The sequence below is a fragment of the Meleagris gallopavo genome, chromosome 16 (genome assembly GCF_905368555.1).
Source record: "Meleagris gallopavo chromosome 16, MGAL_WU_HG_1.1, whole genome shotgun sequence".
NCBI lineage: Eukaryota > Metazoa > Chordata > Aves > Galliformes > Phasianidae > Meleagris > Meleagris gallopavo.
In genome coordinates this window covers 13,339,371-13,360,541 of record NC_139419.1, presented here as the reverse complement: position 1 = coordinate 13,360,541, position 21,171 = coordinate 13,339,371, and the positions used below count along the sequence as shown (strand labels likewise).

At 48.8% G+C, this 21,171-nt stretch overlaps 2 protein-coding genes across 11 annotated transcripts in view; one reads left to right on the top strand and one right to left on the bottom strand.

Moving 5' to 3' along the window:
- The first annotated feature begins 338 nt into the window (after positions 1 to 338).
- On the top strand, positions 339 to 11,078 carry NAGPA (N-acetylglucosamine-1-phosphodiester alpha-N-acetylglucosaminidase). 6 transcript variants are annotated; one of them, XR_014886862.1, is made up of 12 exons: positions 339 to 484; positions 604 to 1,089; positions 4,422 to 4,561; positions 5,083 to 5,191; positions 5,523 to 5,651; positions 6,410 to 6,618; positions 6,889 to 6,936; positions 7,361 to 7,489; positions 8,637 to 8,768; positions 8,972 to 9,032; positions 9,526 to 10,121; positions 10,492 to 11,078. XR_014886862.1 is itself a non-coding variant. In XM_085237901.1 (12 exons), the coding sequence occupies exons 1-11, from the start codon at positions 390 to 392 to the stop codon at positions 9,746 to 9,748; spliced, it is 1,761 nt and encodes a 586-aa protein (XP_085094027.1). In that variant the 5' UTR covers positions 339 to 389; the 3' UTR covers positions 9,749 to 9,773; positions 10,492 to 11,078. The 6 variants fall into 6 exon arrangements, 4 of the variants coding, with proteins under 4 accessions (XP_085094027.1, XP_085094026.1, XP_085094025.1 ...); XR_014886861.1 differs by having other exon boundaries at positions 10,427 to 11,078; XM_085237901.1 differs by having other exon boundaries at positions 9,526 to 9,773.
- A 361-nt stretch (positions 11,079 to 11,439) lies between these two features.
- SEC14L5 (SEC14 like lipid binding 5) overlaps positions 11,440 to 21,171 on the bottom strand; it is a 38,543-nt gene continuing 28,811 nt past the window's right edge. For all 5 annotated transcript variants that reach the window (XM_085237896.1, XM_085237893.1, XM_085237894.1 and 2 more), the window contains 7 exons: positions 20,587 to 20,657; positions 19,793 to 19,964; positions 19,004 to 19,138; positions 18,495 to 18,632; positions 17,461 to 17,706; positions 16,607 to 16,785; positions 11,440 to 15,313 (listed from right to left, as the gene is read on the bottom strand). In XM_085237896.1, coding sequence (XP_085094022.1) covers positions 15,208 to 15,313; positions 16,607 to 16,785; positions 17,461 to 17,706; positions 18,495 to 18,632; positions 19,004 to 19,138; positions 19,793 to 19,964; positions 20,587 to 20,657 — 1,047 coding nt within the window. In that variant the 3' untranslated portion in view covers positions 11,440 to 15,207. The remainder of the gene's footprint in view (positions 15,314 to 16,606; positions 16,786 to 17,460; positions 17,707 to 18,494; positions 18,633 to 19,003; positions 19,139 to 19,792; positions 19,965 to 20,586; positions 20,658 to 21,171) is intronic.

Below are 21,171 nucleotides of genomic sequence, written 5' to 3'. Positions count from 1 at the left end.
CGATGGGAGACAGCGGAATCACCTTCATTTGCTTTCCATGTGTGTGTGCGCGCGCAAGTTCTGCTTTACCGACTAAACCTCCTGTCTCACACCACGAGTTTTCCCGTGCTTACCTACTGATTATCTCGCAGCGTTGGACTCCGCCGCTCCCCATGGTTAAAACTCAGCAGCTCCGCATCCCGCCGCTCTTTAACGCGGCCACCGACGGACGCCGCGCTGCAGCTCCCAGCCGGCAGAGTCCCGCGCTCCTAACGGAGGGCTGCGCGGCCTCCCGCCGCCAGGGGGTGCAATAGCGACGTGCTCCCGCCAAGACGGCGGGCTGCTCCCGCACGGAGGGCTGCGCGGCCTCCCGCCGCCAGGGGGCGCAGTAGCGGCGTGCTCCCGCCAAGATGGCGGCCTCCATGTCGGCCGGAGCCGCGGACTGGCGGCGCTGGGCTCTGGCTGTGGCGGCGCTGGGCTGGCTGCAGGCGGCGGGCGGCGCCGGGTGAGTGGCTCCCGCGGGGCCCGTTCTCCGTCGGTCGGGGTCTCGCCGGTAGAAGGGGGAAGCGGAGGCCTCGTTCCGGCGAGGAGAGCGCTCCGTGACCCCGCACTGCTGTCTTACAGGGCCGCCTCCGGCCTGCGGCTGCTGCAGCCCTACCCGCCCGGGCAGCACGGGCCGCGGCACAGCCACCGCCACGTCAGGGCCTGCCAGCCCGTCCGGCACGGTAACGTGACGCACGAGGCCTGGCCCGGCGACAACAGCACGGGGCTGCCCGCGGCCACCACCCGGACCTTCGTTTCCTACATCTCCTCGGCCGAGAAGCAGCGCCGGGCCGTTTACGGCCACTTCACCTTCGTGAGGAACCCGCTGAAGACGTTGTCGGTGCTGGAGCCCGGCGGTGCCGGGGGCTGCGGGGAGCAGCGCAGGGTCACCGTGGAGGAGACGGCGCGGCTGGGCCGGTGCCTCGTGGCTCAGAACGGCGGTTACTTCGACATGAGCAGCGGGAAGTGCCTCGGGAACGTGGTGAGCGACGGCAGGCTGGTGCAAAACGCCCGCGGCCTGCAGAACGCCCAGTTCGGCATCCGCAGGGATGGCAGCATGGTGTTTGGGTAAGGACGGGGGGTTGGGTTTGCAGGAATCTCCTACAGGCTGCCGGGGGTCATGCAGGCAGACAGCACTGCTCAGGTGTAGCCGCCTACTTGCCTGAAGGTGGATTCGTTACCCGCTGTGCAGTAAGCCCATCTCACACACAGATGATGTGTTCATTTATGGAATTTTTAAGGTTTGAAAAGACCTCTGAGATTGTGAAGTCCAACCCCAAGCCATCCCACAGTGCCCACTGACCACATCCCACTGTGTGACATCTCCACACTTCTTCACCTCCACAGGACACCTTCAGAGATGGTGATTCCACCACCTCCTTGGGCAGCCTGTGCTAATGCCTCACCTTCTGAGAAGTTTTTCTTACTAACCTACCTGAACCTCCCCTGATGCAACTTGTGACCATTCTCTCTCATCCTCTTGCTATTACCTGGGAGCAGAGGTCGACCCCCACCTCACCACAGCCTCCTTTCGAGATTTGTAGAGTGATAAGGTCTCCCCTGAGCCTCCTCTTCTCCAGACTGAGTAACAGTATCATAGAGTCACCAGGATTGGTAAAGACCTCCAAGATCATCCAGTCCAACAGTCCACCTACCACCATATTTCCCCACTAAACACTGTCCCTCAGTACAACAGCAAAAAAAACCTGCAGGGACAGTGACTCAACCACCTCCCTAGGCAACCTGTTCCAGCATCTGACACCTTTTTCAGAGAAATTTTTCTTATAACCAACCTGAACCTTCTCATGTGCAACTTGAGGCCATTACCTCTCATCCTATCACTGGTTACACAGCAGAGGAGCCCAAACTCCCACCACACTACAACCTGCTTTCAGTAAGTTGTAGTGACCAGTTCCCATAGAGTTAGGCAAGTTCGGATGCTAGGTCGTCTCACACAAGCAAACACACTCCAGGATTTCTGTGATCTCTCCTTATACGTATTTTTGATCACTTGACCGCTATCCCAGTGCAGCCTCTGAGCCATGCTCTTGATACACTCACAGCATCCCCAGCAGCATTGTTGGTGCCCACACAGCAGGGCAGTAGGCAGCAGTGATCTGAGGGCTGGAGAAGCCTCGGCAATCTCCCTACAGCATCCGAAGTCTGAGCCCCACACAGACCTCTCTAGAAAGGTTGGCAGCCTTCCACTATCACTCACTTATCTCTGGTGCTGCTGTGGGTCATGCTTGGCTGGCACTTGGTTTCACAGGAATCCCAGCTCCTTGCCTGCTGTAGGGCACTTGTATAATCAACAAATACACAAGTGTTATAGTTAAGAAATATACAAGAGAGTTTGGCTAAGCAGATTATTACACCAAAAAGAATAGATAAAGGGCTTACCCCTGCCCTGAGCTCACTAGAAAAATCCAAAAGGGGGGGATCTCCAGAAGAGATCCTTCCCCACTGGTAGTCAGCTCTTAAATGGGTCTAGGAGAGGTGGAGCCAGGCTCCACCCCTTCCTGCAGCACAGGTGAATTGCCTTCACCCCTGCTCCCAGGGCTGACTCACTGCTCACCTCAGGTGATCAATCAGGGGTTCAGGTCATGATTCAGCAGTTTCCATACAGCACTAATCTTGCTCTGTAGGCACACATCTGGGGGTGCAGGAAGAGCTCCACCCTATTGCCTGAGCTGAGAGCCTTCCAGCTTTCATCATCACAGGGTTTGCCATACCAGTGAGCAGATTCTGGGTGCTGCTTATGGGTGCTGTATGGTTGAGGCTTCTCTTTCTGCAGGTTATTATCTGTCCATTGCATTTTCATCATCCCAGTAGCTGTGCAGTGCACTGATGTCCTCGTGTAGCGACTTGTTCTGCCAGCAGAGCTTTTCAATCAGGATATAGCAGGACACCATTTCCTTTGGCCACAGCTTGAGTGAGAGCCTGTAGCCTTAGACTGGAGAATTGCATTCTTCTGCAGTTCATACTGCACCTGGGTATCTGCTATACTGGATGCTACGCCCTGTGATGTCACCTTGTCTCACTGCGTAGTTTCCAGCTGCTCTCTGCACAAGTTGCAGCATCTGCTGGCTCCTGAGAGCTGTGGTCTCTGCCCCGCAGCTATATAGATCTCTTCTGGCACCAGCTGAAAGGGTGTGTGACACTCCCTAATTAGGAGGCAAAAGCTCAGAGCTCCCTTTGATCACAAAGAGCTGACAGAAGGAGTTAAGCACTTGCTAGAAGTACAACGCCTGGCAGCTATCCTTCCCCAGCAGCAGCAGGTACACTAAAGGTCCCAGAAGAGTTCCTAGGGGGGTCCTCTGGTGGTTCCCAGAAGACTGAGAAGCAGTCTGGAAACTGATTTGCAAGCTGCTGCTTCTGTTGGCTGCATTTACTGCTCTGCTGGCCTCATGCCCTCAGACCCGGCAAGATTTGCTGCAAAGTGGTGTGCAATTTGATCAGTTTTCAGCTGTGGTCATTCTGGGTTCACTTCCTATCGTTAAAAGGTATTTCTTTCTGCATGTTTTCCATTCAGGCATTTTCAGTTATGCTTTTCTTCAAACAAGGATGCTTTCTTCAGCAACAATTACACACTAAAAAACGAACAGGTAAGCATCCAGCTCCCACAAGACGTGTTTGGAGCACGTAAAGCAATTGGCATTAAACCAAAAAACACTGGCAGATCTTGCAGCAAGAGTACAACTGTTCAGGTCCAACCTTTGCTGCTGTCTTCTGTGTGTTGCAGACACCAACTAGCAGCAGCAAGTTTTGATGAACCAGATCAGCACCCTCATTTTTGAGAGAATATCCCTTAGGAAGCATCCCACCATGACACACAGTGCCTAATTATGGAAATGGTAGCTGAACAGTCCTTCCTGCTGCCTGCCAGGGGAAGCTTTTGCTGTCTGAAAGAGGAGAGGCAGCTATCCCTGATGGAGGGAGCAGGTAGCATCCCTCAGAGCAGCTGCAGGCAGACTGGTTGCTGTTGCTGAAAACCCCCTCAAAGGCTGTTTGGTGCCACTGCTGTGCAGAGTGGAAGCTGACAGATGCTGAGGTGTTAAAGATACTTCCCCAGATCTCTGAGTATTTGGCAATGGTTCTGTCCTCATGATCTGCCAGATGCTTTCTGCCCTTATCCTGGCTCAGGTCCACAGGCCACATTATTGGCAGGAGTTGTTTGGTGCAGGGGACAGTCGCTAACAGTGGCTTTGTATATTAGAACTGAGAAGAGGGTCCACTCTGGGTGCTGAAGGGATGCTTTGCACTGCTTGGCCTCTAGTTCTGGATGTAACTGGCATTCGTTCACCTGCCTCTTGCCCCTCTGGAGCCTGCTGGCAGCAGAAGAGGCTTTTACGTGACGCTGCTGTGACTATGGATAACCCCTCCTGCTCTCTTTTTCCTAGTTACCTGTCTGAGGAGGATGTCTTGGATCAAGTAAACCCCTTTGTGCAGCTCGTGAGCGGGGTGGTTTGGCTCCTGAGAGATGGAGAAGTGTACATCAATCAGAGTCAAATTGCAGAGTGTGATGAAACTCAAACCACAGGTAAATATTGTAAAGCTTCACAAGGCTTTTGGAAGGTGAGGGAAGCTTTGGAGATTGTTGTCTAGTTGCTACTCACTTAAGAGGTCCACATTTCTTCTGTGCTGCTTTACCTTAAGTCTGCAGCAAGTGCACTACTGGAAATTGACTGTCTGCATGGTGAGGCTGTGCTCATCTGCCCAGTGCTGAAGAGAATTTGCTAAGAACTGTACAAGTGGTTGTACAACATGGTTGCTGTTAATGCTTGTCTGGAGAAACAAAGCAGGTGATACCTCCTGTAGGATTTTAAAACTGAGGGCTTCTGAACCCCCTTCCTTTGTCCGGTGCCAGATAGAAACTTGACAGGAGTGCTTCTGCAAATGCGATTCCTAGGAGTCTTGGGTGAAGAAGAGGAACCTGGGCTCTGTTCTCATTGTGTCTCAGTTTAGTGAGCTCCTTGCTGGGAGCTGTTTTGCAGGCAGTTGTGTCTGAACAGCCAGTTCTGTCACCCAGCTGCTGTGTGAATTATTTGCTCTCCTGCACAGGAACCTTTGAGAAGTTCATCAGTGTGATATCAGCCAGGACTGCAGTTGGACATGACAGTCAGGGGCAGCTGGTCTTGGTTCACGTGGATGGACAGACCGAATCTAGAGGGTAAGGCCAAGGTTGTGGTAACCCCCCAGGGAAGGTGCAAGTCCAGTCCTTAAATTCTGTCACCAAAGCTGGAGGAACTCTGCAACTTCCAGTAATGAGTTATAAGGCAGAGATGTGCAGAGCTCAAGAGCTCAACTAAAGGCACTGCTTGACAATTTGTGGTAATAGAGAGGCAGAGCCACAGGATGCTATGGCAGCCTTCAGGTAGAGGGTCAGCATGTCTGGGATGGGAGAGCTGCTCCCCTTCTGCTGTGGAGAGCAACCAAGTTTCTAGCACAGCAGCATCATTCAATAGCATGAATGATCAGTGAAGAACCATTTGCTTTTGCAGGATCAACCTTTGGGAAATGGCCGAGTTTCTGAAACAGCAGGGAATCATCAATGCAATCAACCTGGATGGTGGAGGGTCGGCAACGCTGGTCCTGAACGGGACCCTCGCAAGCTACCCTTCAGAGCACTGGTAGGTGCTGCTGCATGGTCACTGCACAGCTCTGTTAGTGTGCAGAGCTCAGTGCCACCCTGCTGGTCTGCAGGTGTTTCTTTTGGTATTGCTGAGAGTTCGCAGTGCAAAGGCAAGTGTCAAGGTTTTCAGAGAGAGTGAGTCTCAAGTAATTTAGTGGCTACCTACTTTTTCATCAGGGACATGTGAGAATGGGGTATGAAAGCAGCTCTTCCACTGTGAGGTTCAGAGTTACATGTTCACCCCAATCAGCAGAGATCTGTAAACAGATTGTTGTTATGGAAGAGAAGCATTGACTTGGAGACCCTGTCCTGCCTCATGCAGGGTACCTAAAGAATAACGTGCATTGGATTTAGGTTTTTGGCTGTTTCTGATTGTAAACAAGAAATGAGAGGAAGTCCTGTTTACAGTCTGGCCATTGAAAGCCAAGTGTTGCTGTTACTGCAGCGATGTCACTTCATCCAAGCATTTACCATTCAAATAAAGGCATGTTGAACACCTAAGTTGGGAAAGCTAAGACTGCTTAAAGAGGCACTTTGCTTGCATGTTACTTTTAATCCAGTATTTGAGATGACTCCTGTCCAATAGGAGTTAATACTTAGTTAAAACACTGACTCAAATCTAATTTTATGTTATTGAAATCCTCCTTTGCCAATGAGAATCAGGATGAGTATCTGTGGTTGTACCAACCTGTTTCACGTAGGGCTGGAAGCAGCAAAGTGCTCGCACACCTCACGGGACCCGTCTTCTATCCCCAGCTCCTTTGACAACATGTGGCGATGCCCTCGGAGCATCTCAACCATTGTGTGTGTCCACGAGCCTGCCTGCGAGCCTGCAGACTGCAGCGGCCACGGGGAGTGCGTGCAGGGGCAGTGCCACTGTGCTGGGGACTTCTGGAGAGGCCCAGCCTGTGACACGTTGGACTGTGGCCCTTCCAACTGCAGCCTGCACGGCACCTGCACCGCCTGTGAGTCCCTGCTGCACGCAGCTCGGCGGGTACCAATAGCTGACCCTGAGTCAGTATCTCTAAATCCGAGCAGTGGGAGGTGTGCTGGGAGCTACCCTGTTTGGCAGCTGTCGTGGGTGGGTGTTTGTGCCTAAACTCAGTGAGTTCAGGACTCCACTTCTGATGCTTCCCTGGCAGAAGCAGCCTGATCTCAAGGCTCCTAATTTTGAGTTCCTGCTGTTTCTAAACCTGTGTTGTTGTTGTTGTTAATGCCCATTTGTTTTTACACAGCTGGGTGCCTGTGTGAGGCTGGCTGGGTTGGCAGCAACTGCAGTGAAGGTAATGCTGATTTCTACTCCACTCTGATGTTTCATAGACAACAAGGGGATGGTCTGAACCCCTTCATTGTGGGCTGGCTGCCTGCAGTGGTGAGGAAGTTCCTCTAAGAGCCTTTTCCAAGAGGGAGCAGTGGGGGGAGGGAGGCTGCAGTGCACTCTCTTTTGTCAGTGTGAGTTTAACTGCAGCCTGAAAATTTACAATAGGGTTGGTATGAAACATTTTAATTTAAGCCCTTTGCAAACCACCCTTTTCCTTTCATCTGCTCCCGGGGTGAGACCTGCTGCTCCTTGGTTGAGACCCAGACTCACCTGCTTTTCTGAGCAGATGTCAACATCCCAGGGCAGGGAATGCTCTGGGCTATAAGCATGGGGTGAGGCTGCTTATGACTGTGATGAGGCTTGATGAGATTTCTGCTCACCTGCAGCTTGTCTGAGCGGTTTCTACGGGAATGCTTGCAGCCAGAAATGCCAGTGCCAGAATGGTGGCTCGTGTGACCCTGTGCATGGAACCTGCTCCTGCCCGGCCGGGTACTATGGCACAAGCTGTGAGCATGGTAAGGACTGGGGAGAGCCTTTCTTGTCTTGTTTGAGCCACCTCACATTGGCAAATCAAGTGTGAGGTCAGGTTCACAGCTGAAGTGTAAGCTGCTGGTTTCCAGTTTAAGGGCCTCCCTTCCAACTTGAGTTGGCTAAAATGAAACAGAGGGAGCAGAGAGGAAGAAGGAGTTCTCTTTATCATTAGAAGGCTATGGATCCTTGTTGAGTCTCTGCCCAGAAAAGCTGTGTTGCTTTTCCAAAGCTTCTGAGTGTAGAACATGAATATCTGAATGCCTTTCCCTTGGAGGTGCTGTGCAAGGCTCTGCCTGGAGCTCAGCCTTCAGGTGAGCCAAATCAGCAGCTGCAAAGACTCCTGAGGGCCCTTCTGGCTTCCTGCCTTGGAACTGCAGCTGTGCACATACAGCAGTAAAAGAGCTGGCAACTCATTCAGTTGTGTAACTGCAGCTTCCCTGAAGTACTCAAGGCTCCTGCAAACCTGACTGAACAGCCTGCTCTGCTGACAGGACAAGTTAATTATGGTGTGGGTGTGAACTTCTGCTGTGCATGGTTACTTCAGTGATGCTTTGTTCCCAGCATAGGAACACTCAGCCCAATCCCAATTTTACAAAAACCTCTTTGAAGTAAACAAAATAAAGGCAGTTAACTTAGAGTTTGGTGCTTTCAGGCTGCTGGAGAATGCGGGGGGAGGCAAACAGCTTTGTCAAGCTGCTGGAAGCTTTGGGACTGGGAATCTGATCATTCAGCACAGCTAAAGAGGTCTGGATACTTGTCTTCAAACACAAGTACCTCCTTCCCTTTAGGGATTGGCCATTACACCACCTCACCCCCTCCAGCTTTTGCTTACAAGCCAAAGAGTAGGATGGTAGCTCAGAGGTGGCAGGGAGGAAGACACATTGAAAGCAGCAATGTCAGAGACTGCCATGGGGCCAGAAGCAACCTGAACACCTGAGCCACATGCAATGGTTGAGCTTCTCCTAATGCCTTGAGCACATCCCTATCTCCTGACACTCTGCTGGTGCAGCTGACAGAACAGGCATGGAGGATGGGGTGGGGATCAGAAGGAACTGCAGGGTGATAGACTGGATGAATGCAGAGCACGTGGAGGTTTGACAGTGGCTGACTTCTTTGTAATCCATTCCCTAGCATGTCCCATGGGCAGGTATGGGCCCAACTGCCAGCAGCTCTGTGCATGTGAGCACTCGTGTCCCTGCAACCCACAGACAGGCAGCTGTAACATCACCTACGAACTGGCCATACAGGACCAGCTCAACAAAGGTACTGCCCACTACAGTGGTGTGGGGTGGGTTTTTTTTGTGTGTTGTTTGTTTTTGTTTTGAGCATTTGGAAGAGCAGCTTTGGCACATGTTCTGTTTGCTTAGTTACAAGGCATGGGTTTCTGTTACCTTCATTAAGCTTACCTTTGTTACATGGAATTTTAACCTCTCACTTTCTTCCCTCTGTTCTTTTTTGTTTTCCAGCTTGGAGGTGTTTGGCTTGCCCAGATAAGGAAAAAAGCAATGAAAAATTCTCTCTGTCAGAGTAAGCGTGTAACACTAATCAGACAAGTATGCATGCACAGAGTGATAGAGCAAACTGCTAAATCCCAACTGTAAAACAAGTGCTGAGCTGAAGCACCTTTGGTGACTATTTATACACTGAGCCTAGCACACAGCAGCTTACACTTAAATACCACTTGCTTTTACTCTTCCACTGATGTACTGTGTATAAAACAAAAGGACAGTGACAGTCCCAACACCAGTGCACAGCTTCTGTACTATTAGTGAAGCTGCAGCCTCTCTGCAGGCACAGTTGGTCACTTGCTGAGTGTAAAGCAGAAAATACCCACTAGCTGTAGCTGCCACAGGAGCCTTTCAAAGGCTTTCACAGAGCCTTTTCTTGCCTACCTGAGAGCAGAACCACAAGCTTGTCATCACAGAAGGGAGTACAAGCCTTGAGAAAACATTTGCACACTGAAACATGTGAGAGCAGGTCAGGAGACGTTGCTTATGTGGATTTTTCTTTTATCTGATAGAAGAACCTGGATCTCCGTGACCTTTGTCTTGGCTCTGCTTCTCGCAATTAGTGCCATGGGAAACGTGGGCCTTTTTCTGAAGGCCAGGTCAGAGAGGCAACAGGGAGGTGGTGATTATCGCTATCACCCCCTGAGGGAGATGAATGGAGAAGCCAGCCATACCTTCACGTCTGCTGCCTGTGAAGCAGAAGATGCTCAGGACCAAAGTCAGACACTCCTTTAGAATCCCAGCTGGGAAAAGAGAAGAGGTATTTCACTCTGCACCTTGTATTGCCATTCAGCACTGACTGTTACAGAGAATTTTTAGATCTAGAGTGTAAAACTGCTGACAAACACAAGAGCAGCAGCAAGAGATTTTAGTCCAAGAACTCCCTCGCTTCTTGCCCAGCCCTGCTGAGGACACGGCTGGCTTCCCTCACCTCCCCACCTGCTCTGACTGGAGCAGATGAGAGCTGCCATGAGAGGATGCAAGCCATGGGGCCAGCTTCCACACACATAGGAGGGAGTTCCACAGCTGCAGCAGAATTGGAGCCATGGGTACTTCAGAAAGGTCCTTTGTCACACACAGTGGTACAGTCGCTAAGTATGTTGAAGAGGTAAGATAAACTGCATGTTGCCTCTTGCATATAGGCATAAGGAAGCTGCCTTAAGGATTATCTGATCTATGGTTATCTGCACTTCCCTTGTAAGATTTTAAGATGCTAAACACAATGAAACCACAACATTCTTCCTCCTTGCCACAGCAGTAGGCTCAGAGGCTGACACACAGGGTTGTGGCTTTCTTGTGCCTTCTTCCCTCTGCCCCCCTCCAAACTTTACGGTGACTGCAGTCAACATCCTCAGTCCCAGGACTGGTCTAACAGGTTTTCATGAGCACTGTCTTTTTGGTCAATTCTTACAGCACAGCAACAGGAGAAGTCTGACTGGTGCACGCACCTCAGCCTTGCCTTCTCTCCTACCTCCCAGGAGCAGCTCAGCCAGAGGTACTGCAGCACTGAGCCCTCCCAGCTGGGGAATCGATGGAGGAGGCAGCAGGACCTGACTGAGCCCCGGGCTGGGCTCACCACACCACAGCCTTGTTCAGCCTTCTCAGCACCTGGCTGCCCTCCCTCAGCTGCACAGGGTCCCTGCAGCCCTTCTGCTTCCTGCTGCTGGAACTGCATTCCATTATGGGGGTGGCAGCCACCAGGGAGCTGGGGCTGTGCTCACTACTTCAGACAGCCCAATATCCTGAACATCTCAGCTGGAAACTGGATGTTTTACTGGAACACGTACTTGCACAGTGTAAAAAAAAAAAAGTGTCCGAGTTTGCTTCCCTGTGAGGAGAAACTAGCCTTTAATGTGCTACTTTAATGCTGCACTTTTTTTTTTTTTAAGCCTGAAAGACTGAGCCTGAACTTTTTTTTATGCACTCTATTTTTAATCTCTTCAAGCAAAGGAAATGTAAACTTTTGTGCCACTGTTGGCATCAAATCAACTTGTAAACTGAAGATTCTATTTTTCTATTACTTACAGTGGCATTTTGAAACTTGAATAAAGTCAATTAGTAATAACTGCCTGAAAGTGGACTGGTTAATGCTCAGCTGCAGGAGGAGGAACCATTTTCCCCAGCTGCTCTGCTCTCAGTGGGTCATTTAGACCTAGTGAGCCCTTCCCATGTTAAAGAGCAGTCTCAGTTGCAGGGCTGCCCTTACCAAACTGCGGCACGGTGTAGAAATAAACAGCAAGTGCTGGTCCTACAGGAAAAGATAAAGACATTTCAGTTATTTATATGGTAAAAGCAACTGGATACAAGCAAAACAACGTCAGTTACTGCGGATACCCAAACAGAGCAGCACATGTGCTGAAATATTCAGGATTTGCCACAGATGTGAAGAATTGAGTTTCATCAAACAAGCAGACATACTTCAGAGGTTTCTTTTTTTATTCCCAACATACAGAAATGTACAGCTTTTACAAATACTGTATTTTTTCTTTAATTTTACAAATAACTGTAACCAAGTACATTTTTAGCATCAGATTTGTTGTCAAGTAACATGGTATGGAGCACCCAGCCTTTTGCTCTTCAAGAATAGCTCCTTGGTTCTTTTATTCCCCCCCCCCCTTTTTTTTTTTGGCTGAGAGAAATCAGGACCCCAGTATATAAAACCAGACAGCTGCGAGGGACAGAAAGTAACACTACTTTCTAAAAATCAATCATAATAAAAAAATAATGCCCATTTAATTTGTATGTAGCTGATAGCTTGGAAGTGGACGTCGATGTCATTAAAAGCCAGCACGTGTCACACAATACCAATTTAGCCTTCCAGAAGAGAAATAATTATGCATAAGAAACACCATTGCAAACAAGCTAGAGAAATGCTAAAGCCAATAGCATGCAGGAATCTGACAGACACATGTCAGTGTTAAGCCTCAGGATCGAACAGCTCAGCTTTTTGCTCGATTTGGCTCCCAGTGGGAGCACTTCAGGTAATAAAGAAGTGCTGGCACTGCTGCCAGAACTGCTGATAGAACAGAGAGCTGACCAAAGAATGGAAAACTCAACAGTATTTCAGCTATTTTGTTAAATCAGGGGTTGTAAATTCATATTAAAGCTGTGATATTTTGCACCCCTGCCTCTGATTACTGAAAAATAAAAAACCTGGCCAACCTTGCAATGAAGTGAACATGGCTGTGCTTGAAATTCTGCAGCAAACATCTGTGGTCTCATGTACTGATGGGGCAACGAGGGTTACTCCTCCCCCCAACAGAGGGGTGCACAGAGCCCAGGAGCAACACAGACCTGCACTGAGCGCCCAAGAGTGCATTGTGTGCCAGCATTCAGCTTCACCCTTGGCATGTGGAAAGTGGTACAAAGCCCAGAGTGCTGCTTCTGCATCTCCCTGGACTAAAGTCTCCTTCAGGCCTTTCATAAGGCCAACTTATTCTGTCGACAACCATTAAAGAAAAAAAAAAAAAAAAAAAGCCCTTTTCTAACCCAAAACGTTTCACCCAAGTGGCTCAGTCACCGTATTGCTGCTCTGCACGGTGTGACATCCACCCTCTGTGGTGCACCGTATCCGTGCTCGGTCCCACTGAGGCAGAAGCAGGGAGCAGCAGGACAAGGTGGACCTGCAGGGATTGCTAAGAACAAAGGTTGCACGTATGGCCTGAGTCGTAAACAACAGCACAATGCCGTGTGCCAGCTCACCCACGGTACCGTTTCCCTTCAAACACATTAAACATGGCAACAGCTCTTTGAGGTAGGCGTTACGTTTTGCACGTGGAATATTTGAAACAGGAGAAAGCCCTCATTAATTGAGGAGTTAATTAGACACCCAGCTGGTTGTGTGAACGCAGCCCAAGCCCACTGTACTGAAAAACAGCTGCGAGGCCCTACTGCATCACCAGCTCCCTCCCTAGGTTCTGGCTTGTAAGATCTGCAAGGAGCCACTGGGAGCAGAATCCAGAACTCCGTCTCAACTGAGCTGCAATCTCAGCTCAGGAAGGAGCAACGCAGGAGCAGCCCTCCACCTCTGCCCAGCTCATCAGGGACCTCCCCTGGCAAGAGCCAAGCAGCCGAAGCTTTTACAGGTGGGAGGAGAACAGCACGTGCCCCATGTTAAAATTAAATGAATCCAGCATAACAGAGAAGATTCGCAACCAGAGCAAGCTAATGGGGATCTAGAAGTCACAGAATGGCCCCTGTTGGAAGGGAGCTCAAGGATCACGAATCTCCAACTGCCCTGCCACATGCAGGGAATACAGGGATGTTCCTACTATGGGATGAGACCAACCAGCCATAAAAAGCTGGAAACCTGAAACATCACAGAGAGAGAAGGGCAAGGTTTGCTCACCATGCTTTAGGAATCAGTTTGGATTTGTGTTTCTAGCATCTGAACTAATGGCAGGGTTTCACATTCAGGATGCACACGTGCACTTTTAATTCCAGGACTCTCGATTCTCCAGAGCAAAGGCAGTGCTTCTCCCTCTGTGTCAGATGCTGAAATCCCAGACACAGAAGCTGAATTCATTTGGGAGAAATGGTGAAGTGTGCAGAGCAGCTGAGGAACTCCTGGACATCAGAACTGTCCCAGGACCTGCAGAACTGGGTTACCTGATCCACGCTCACACAGTGATGTAAGCTGGGGAAGTCATTTCCTTGGCTCTGTTCCTTAAAAGAAGGACAATAAAACCACCAAGCAACTCACATAAGCACATCATCTTTTGTTCCAATTATTGGGGCTCTTTTCATCTTTGTGCTTCAAAATCACTGGTTAAAGAAACAGAGTTAGAAGGAATCACTCTGTGTGCACCTTCTCATCTGCACGAGTTCTTCAACCTTAAGAAAAGCTCAGTGAGAGGAAGAAAGGTGGTCTGAACAGAGAAACATGGCCATGGATACCTGAGTTGCTGTGCTGGAAGAAGCTACACTTCCACCACAAACTGCTTCAACTCTGCCCCAAGCCCAGCACCACCTGGTCACAGCTCCTGCACATAACGCTTTTTAGCCCTGGGAAACATTCCTCTAGAGCCCAAGAAGCTTTGGGCTTTAACTGAACCTTGCAGGCACGCAGTGCTCAACATCAATCCTTTGCACAACAGCATCCAGCAGCCACAGGGATCAGGAGATGCATCTGATCATTCCATCATCAGTCATTCCTTTCTAAAACAAAGTTCATCCCGTTTAAAATAATAATAATAATAAAAGGCAATTGGATTTAATAAAAACTCATTTTTCAAATTATAAATAAGTTAAAAATGAACTTAAAATAAGCTATCATTTGAATAAATACGTTTCAGTAAGTGCCCAAATACATACATGCTTTTTTTTTTTTGTCCCCCTTTCTACAGCTTTCAAGTTAGCTCACGTTTTGAAGACTTCCATAATACTGCCATAAAATTTTGTGCCTTCAGGAAATAAAATATTGCTTTTCTTAGCCCTTTATTATTTGATTTGGTTCCCATCTACTCTGATGAGATGGGTCAGATCCACCTATTATTGCTTGTAAACCTGAGGAAAAAGGAAAGGTATCTTTAAGAAAGATGCTGCTCATGGTGGCAGGGTCTCTGCCCCTACCTTCTAGAGAACAGTTTTGATTTTTGTGTCTCGGTGGGTTAAAAAAAAATCCAACACATTTCCTAATAGCATCCTGTCAGATAGGAAGAGGTTTTAGGTTTGACCTGGATCTAATCTCTAAAATACCCATATTGAAGTATTTACAGTTTGCTTCAAGTCCCTGCACCTGAAATGCCCACTTTACCTTCTGACAAGCAATTGGTACCCTGGGCACCCAGAAAACGAGATTAATTTTGCTACAGGTGAATAATCTAGTCCTACAGACCAATCAGATAAGGCAACATCAGTCTCCTCTACCACGCGAGGGAAAAGGACTGATTGGAAGGAGCCCTTGAGAGTTGAGTAATACACAAATTCATGCAAACTGACATTCATCCAAAAACACCATTTAAGAAATATTCTACTGAGAAGTAGGCATCTGATAGAAAACTACACCTGCTGTTTCAGCACTGAGTCCCCTGCTGGGAACAGAAGCTCCTCATTGCGCAGTGGCTGCTGCCTGCAGTCACACAGTGCCAGCCCCACTGCTCAGCCCTGCAGGTTCTTTGGTTTGTGCACAGAGCAGCTCCGGGGCGGCCAGGAAGCCCTGAGCAACGTTTCCTTGTGCTGCAGCATCAGCCCTGCTATCTGGAGAGATGGGAGCTGCTCTGGGACTGGCTGGAAGATGTCGTGGCTCCACTCAGCTGGGAAAATCCGCTGTTGCAAGATTCCAGGCTTGACATGGATCCCCTGTCATGGGACAAAACGGATGTGTTTGCTAAGGCAGGCTGCTATTTCATGGATAACTTCAGATATCTGAGATCAGCTTTCTGTAATGCTTAGAGAAGTATTTTATTTTTCGTCCCACCACATTCATAGAATCCTAGAATGACCTGGGTTGCAAAGGAGCACAATGCTCATCCAGTCCCAACCCCCTGCTGTGTGCAGGTCCCCAACCAGCAGCCCAGGCTGCCCAGAGCCACATCCAGCCTGGCCTTGAATGCCTGCAGGGATGGGGCATCCACAGCCTCCTTGGGCAACCTGTTCCACTGCCTCACCACCCTCTGGGGGAAAAACTTCCTCCTAATATCCAACCTAAACCTCCTCGTCTCAATTTAAAACCTTGTCCTATCATTAACAACCTCAGGGTTCCTCTGTATCATAATGAAAAGTTAAATTGTCACTGACATTTTGCTGGCAACAGCTATTACAGCTCTTACAGTTTACCTGGGAGTGCACAGCTTAGTGAGCCCAGCTGCTGCAGCCCACCAGGCCAAGAGTCCCAGCCCCTGGTGTTTCCAGCTGCTGTCTTCAGCCCCTGCCAACCCAGCCTGGAGTCCCCATCGCTGTGACTGCTTGCTGTGTCTGGCACATTTTATGCAGGTGGAGCAACAGGGAACGGATTTGTGCAACTTGAGTCAGGAACTTGCTGCTGCTCTGAGCCAGTGGATCTGGCCAGGCCACACATTCTCAAGGTCAGCACCCACCTATCTGCAAGCCCAGCCTACCTAACAATTCCTCCCAGCTCCTACAGTAGTCCTTGCAATCCTTGCAAAGTCTTCAAACTACTGGATGATTTTGAAAAGGATGCTTTGTGTTAAAGGAGGCTAAACAGATCCTGCAGAGATGGATGTACACAACTTGGGAAGGCGCTCTCAAAGTCACAACAAACATCATCCTCAAATGCCAGATGAAGAATGAATGAAACAGCCCAGCTGGGATTCATTCAGTCACTTCTCAAAATGTCCCCCACTGCTATCAAAAAGTTCATCTCCCAAACACCTCCCAGCCTCAGGCAGTTGTAATCAAGAAGCACAAACCCCACCGGTGGGCATCCATCCAAAAGGTATTTACTACAAAGAGAAAACCCTATTGCCTCCCATGCTAATGGAGGGCTGCCACAAAACACCAAGTTTGTCTCCACCCAACTTATTAGCAATTAAACACACACCTTCTAGAGATCACTGGTATCTGGGTGTTTAAAGTCACACTTAGTGCTCCCATGTGGCTTTTTCATTGCAAGTTGCACAGTAAGTCTCCTACCTGAAGTCCTTGGATGCAAGCACCTCGTAGTAGTAAATTAGCTTGCACTTGTGACTGGAAACTTGCAGAGAGGCAAGAACATCATCCACCCGAGGGAGGCTGGTGCCAGAGCAGGGCAGGGGACCATGCATTTTCCACTGGAGAATGTAGAAGCCGGGCCAGCGAGTCACATGGGATCCCTGGAAGTAAGAGTGCTATTGAGAGACTACTGCGAGTCTCATGACTGAGTGACTCGGTGAAAGACCTACGCTGTTGAGTTAACCACCTGGGGAAGCATACATCATTCACTTCATTTTACATGCCTGAGACACACCTCTGTAATGCTAGTTTAAAACAAACAAAACCCCCAAAACCTAAACAACCACCACCAAACAAAAAGGTTATCTGATTATATTCCATCAGTTTTTTTAATCACAGGTTATGGAATCTCTTTGCAATGGCTATGCCTAAACTGGAATCACAGCACGGTTGGGTTGCAAAGGCCATCCCATTCCCCAGCCCCAGTCCTGCCGTGGGCTGTGCCTCCCAGCTCAGCTGCCCAGAGCCCATCTGTGGCCATGGGTGCCTCCAGGGATGGGCGCCTCCAGGGATGGGCACCCACAGCAGTGGGTCTCTGCCCTCTGAGTGAAGGATTTCCCAACATCTAATCTAAAATCACCCCTCTTTTAGTTTAAAACCATTACAAAGTGCAATAGTAGTCATTTTCACAAGGAACTCAGAGGCGGATTGCCATGACAACTATTTCCAAGCAACTCACAATTTCCCGTCCCACTCATTCCTTCCCTTCTCTACCAGCAGACCATTTTGGAGCATGCTAGGACTGCAAGGCACAGGCCAGGACACAAACATCTCACCTGGATGCTCTCTCCTTCCCTGCAAACCAGTGGAGATTCCACACGGCTGTAATCTACACCAAGGACCCACGTCTTATCAATCAGCTGCACGTTGTCCCCAGCAGCAGAGGTACTTGGTAACGTGGCTTCTTTATGACTTGTTTCTGGAGCTCTTTTTGAGTGGAAGAGGCTGAACACCACATCTCCCTTCAGGATATCGAAGTCCCAGGTGATCACAGACTCCCCTTCCAAAATCTCCACAACTATCTGTAAAGGAAATACAGCAAGCTCATGCACAGTGACAAGCCAGGCACTTCATTGCAGCCAGCCTCTGCCTTCCCACTCTGCAAACACGCTTTTCCCTACAGTCTGCCAGGTAAGGGATTGGCCCCATTCCTAAGGAGGATACAGATTGATTCCCATTGCCAGCTGCTGCCCCAGTACATCTGCTCAGCCATTTTTATGCCATCTCTCCCCTGTATCAGAGCTGCTTGTAAATCACTTGCCAGTTCTAGGAAAACCTCCATGGAGCAGCAGCAAAGCATTCAGGATGCAGCAAAGAGCACCTTCAGGACAGCTGCGTACTCCAAAAGGCACTGAGGCTTTTTAAGGAGCCCAGACAAACCAAGTCAGTGTTACCCACTGCCAGGAAGCCACCAACTGTTCTGAGACTGAAGTGCTCCTTCTTTGGATGCTCTCCTTCCTGATGGCCCAGCTTATGTATCACCACCAACCTTGCTAAGCCACTGAGCATGGAAGCAGTACTACCAAAAGAGAAGCAGAGGGAGCTTCATTTCCCCCAAAAGGATGAGGAAGAGACTGCATCAACAGGAAATCAGGCCATGGGCAAGAAAAGCATTGCTTCTACATTACAGTTCTTAACCTCCCGACCTCTAGCTGTTAGCTAGCCTTGGGCTTCCCACTAAACACATGATGCTGCTGAAACACATCATGCTCACTGCTTTGGAGCTCTCTGCTGTTCTAATCAACTTCAACAAAAGGAACACATCAGCTCAGCACCACCTTCAGCTTTCTGATGCTCTGATGGTTTGTACCTCGTGTGGAGCTCCTCTGAGGACACTTGCAGAATGATAGATAGTTTCTGTCCATAATCGGATGTGATCTGCATTCTCTGGCTCTTCATCCGTTTGATAAAGTGACTTGGGAACGAGCCCACCCTCTGGAACAGTACACTGGAAGAGTCAGACAAACATGTAGGAGTTTTCATACTAAGCCAGTGGTAAACTATTGAGTCTGAGCACCTGCCTGCTGTCGGACACAGGACAGACATCCTCAGCTGGTGTAAGATTTCACGAAGTTTATTTTTATTGTGATGATTTCTTTAAGTTCTGTTGAAGGAGCTGACCTGAAATTCCCTTCTCTGGGACAACACCACAGCTTCAGAGCGAAGCCTCCCATGCATGAATTAACAGCAGTGACACCCCAACCACAGCAGAAATCAGAAAGGAGCAGAAGGTTGGTGGGGTAGGTGGGTGCATAGGAGGAGATTTGAGGGAGCTTAACCATTGCAGATTCCACCTATGCAACAGGAAGGAAAACTCACCATGCAGTCTCCTCCTAGGAAGTCTGGGATCACCTCCTTGTCTACATAGTCTACCAGCCCTCCTGGACCCTGGTAGTTGTTCCCACTGTAAATAAGGAACTTCTGCCTTGTGTTCTCGTTAATAAATGGACTGACCTGAAATAAGAAGTGAACAAAGGACACCTCCGTCACTGAGTGAAGTTAGAAACAACTTTGTTGAGGTACAATCAAACATGGATGCTTTGGAGTCCAGACTGGAAGGCCCCATCAGCAAGAATGCAGACCAGCAGCAGTATAGAACTCCACAGAACTCCTCAACTCTGAAGTTCTCTCCCAGAGAGAGGAATAATGAGGAAGAAAAGATTTTCTACTCTGGTAAAATAAACGTGCACTCACAACATCACAGAGAAACCTCACAAGAAATTTATCAGGCACACTCTCACGTTGCCATCACAACCAGTAAGCACCAGGCAGATCCATACTGATTTCTTTTCTCTTTACTACCCTCCAGCATGAGATTAAGAACTATTTGTCTTTTTCCATTAACATAAAACCCCACCGCGTCTGGGCTACCCCTGCTGCACCAGGATTTATAATTCAGCTCCTCCACCCTGCCCTGGCAGAAGGACAGCCACTAGAACCAAGCACACTGGCTCTGTAGCAAAGCTGTTGTCTCTTCAGGAGATCAGCCACGAGCTGTCTGGAAGTTTATTCATTCCCTAACTCTTTGAATAAGCAGAACTCACGATAACGAGATGATTTAGCTAATTGTACATGCACTTATGATCCTACAGTCCCGATTTCACCCACCAGAGTCCAAAGCACAGGAAAAACTCTGGGTGCTCGCACTATCAGCAGTCGTCCCAGAGTTTCAGGGTAGTTGTCCTCTACAACCTCAATAATCCGAAGTAGGGCCTTGACTCCAGGCCGCCAGAGGTGCCGCATATTCAGCCCTTCCAAGTCCACCAGACACGTCCAGGATCTGAAATAAACACGAAGAAGATGACCAGTCAGAGCCTTCACCGCACAGTGGCTGCTCAGCATACGACCCACAGTAACATCGTGGGTTGAACAGGACCTAAAGAAGCCAATGGCAGAGACCAGCAGTTCCAATGATGAGCGGATCTCTGCCCGCACAGCATGCAGCTTGAACCCAGAGAGCTTTCAGCACACCAAATCCAAAAAGGACAAAAGAGATGTCCAGCCCCAAAGGCAGGAGCACAAGCTGTCAGTGTGAAAGAAGGCAGAGGTATAACAGCATATTTCTAAAAGTCCTACAAATTATATTTTGAGGTGGAAATGTTTTTCTGAAAGAGAGGGAACGTCAAGGTTCTGAATTGAAATCACTGTAATTGCGTGATTACATTCATCTGAAGGGGGACAGAAAAAAAAATGTAAGGAAGAACCAATACTTGCTTTCATATGGAGCTGTAAAGTTAGGCCTGCTATGTAAGATACCCCCAGTCCAGACAAGAACTGACTGTACGACACAGACTACACTGCTGCCTGCAGTTTAACCCTAAGAACATCATCTGAAAGCCCCCACAGAATTATTATTCTTACTACAAAGCCTATGAGGATACAAGAAAAATGGATGTACTAACGTGATGGGGCGCCCAAAGAGGTTGGTATTCTCCTCACATCTCTTTTGTCCTTCTTCGTTAATTGACAGAACCTGAAATTAAGGACAGAATAGACTTGGATTAGGCCAAGTATGACTGAGGAACCTGGTGAGCTCCTGAAACCTCTCAAAAAAATACAGAATCCAGAAATATACCAGTCTGAGAACTTACAGTGTGCAAAGCAGTGAGTCTACGTGCAGAAAAAATACGTAGAAAAGCTTCTCTATTGAGAAGTTCAGCTTAACATAGAAGATACAGACACTGAAAATCTAAGATAGAGTACAAGAGTCTCAAGGTCAAATGCTGTTAGCTGAGTTGCATAGAAGGGCACGGAAAGCTTACAGCTGAACTGCATGTTACCAGAGAACATCCTTCTGGTCCATTCACACCATCACAGAAATACCACTTCCTGCACAGGACGAGAAGCTGTGCTATGCCAAAGGTGTAGCTTGGGGTTTCCAGTCATGAAACACAGGAATTATTCGTGTCAGGCATGTAGATTACTGCTGCACTACAGCAAGACTTTTTACACACCAAGAGAAATACAGTTCCTCAAGTGGGAAATGA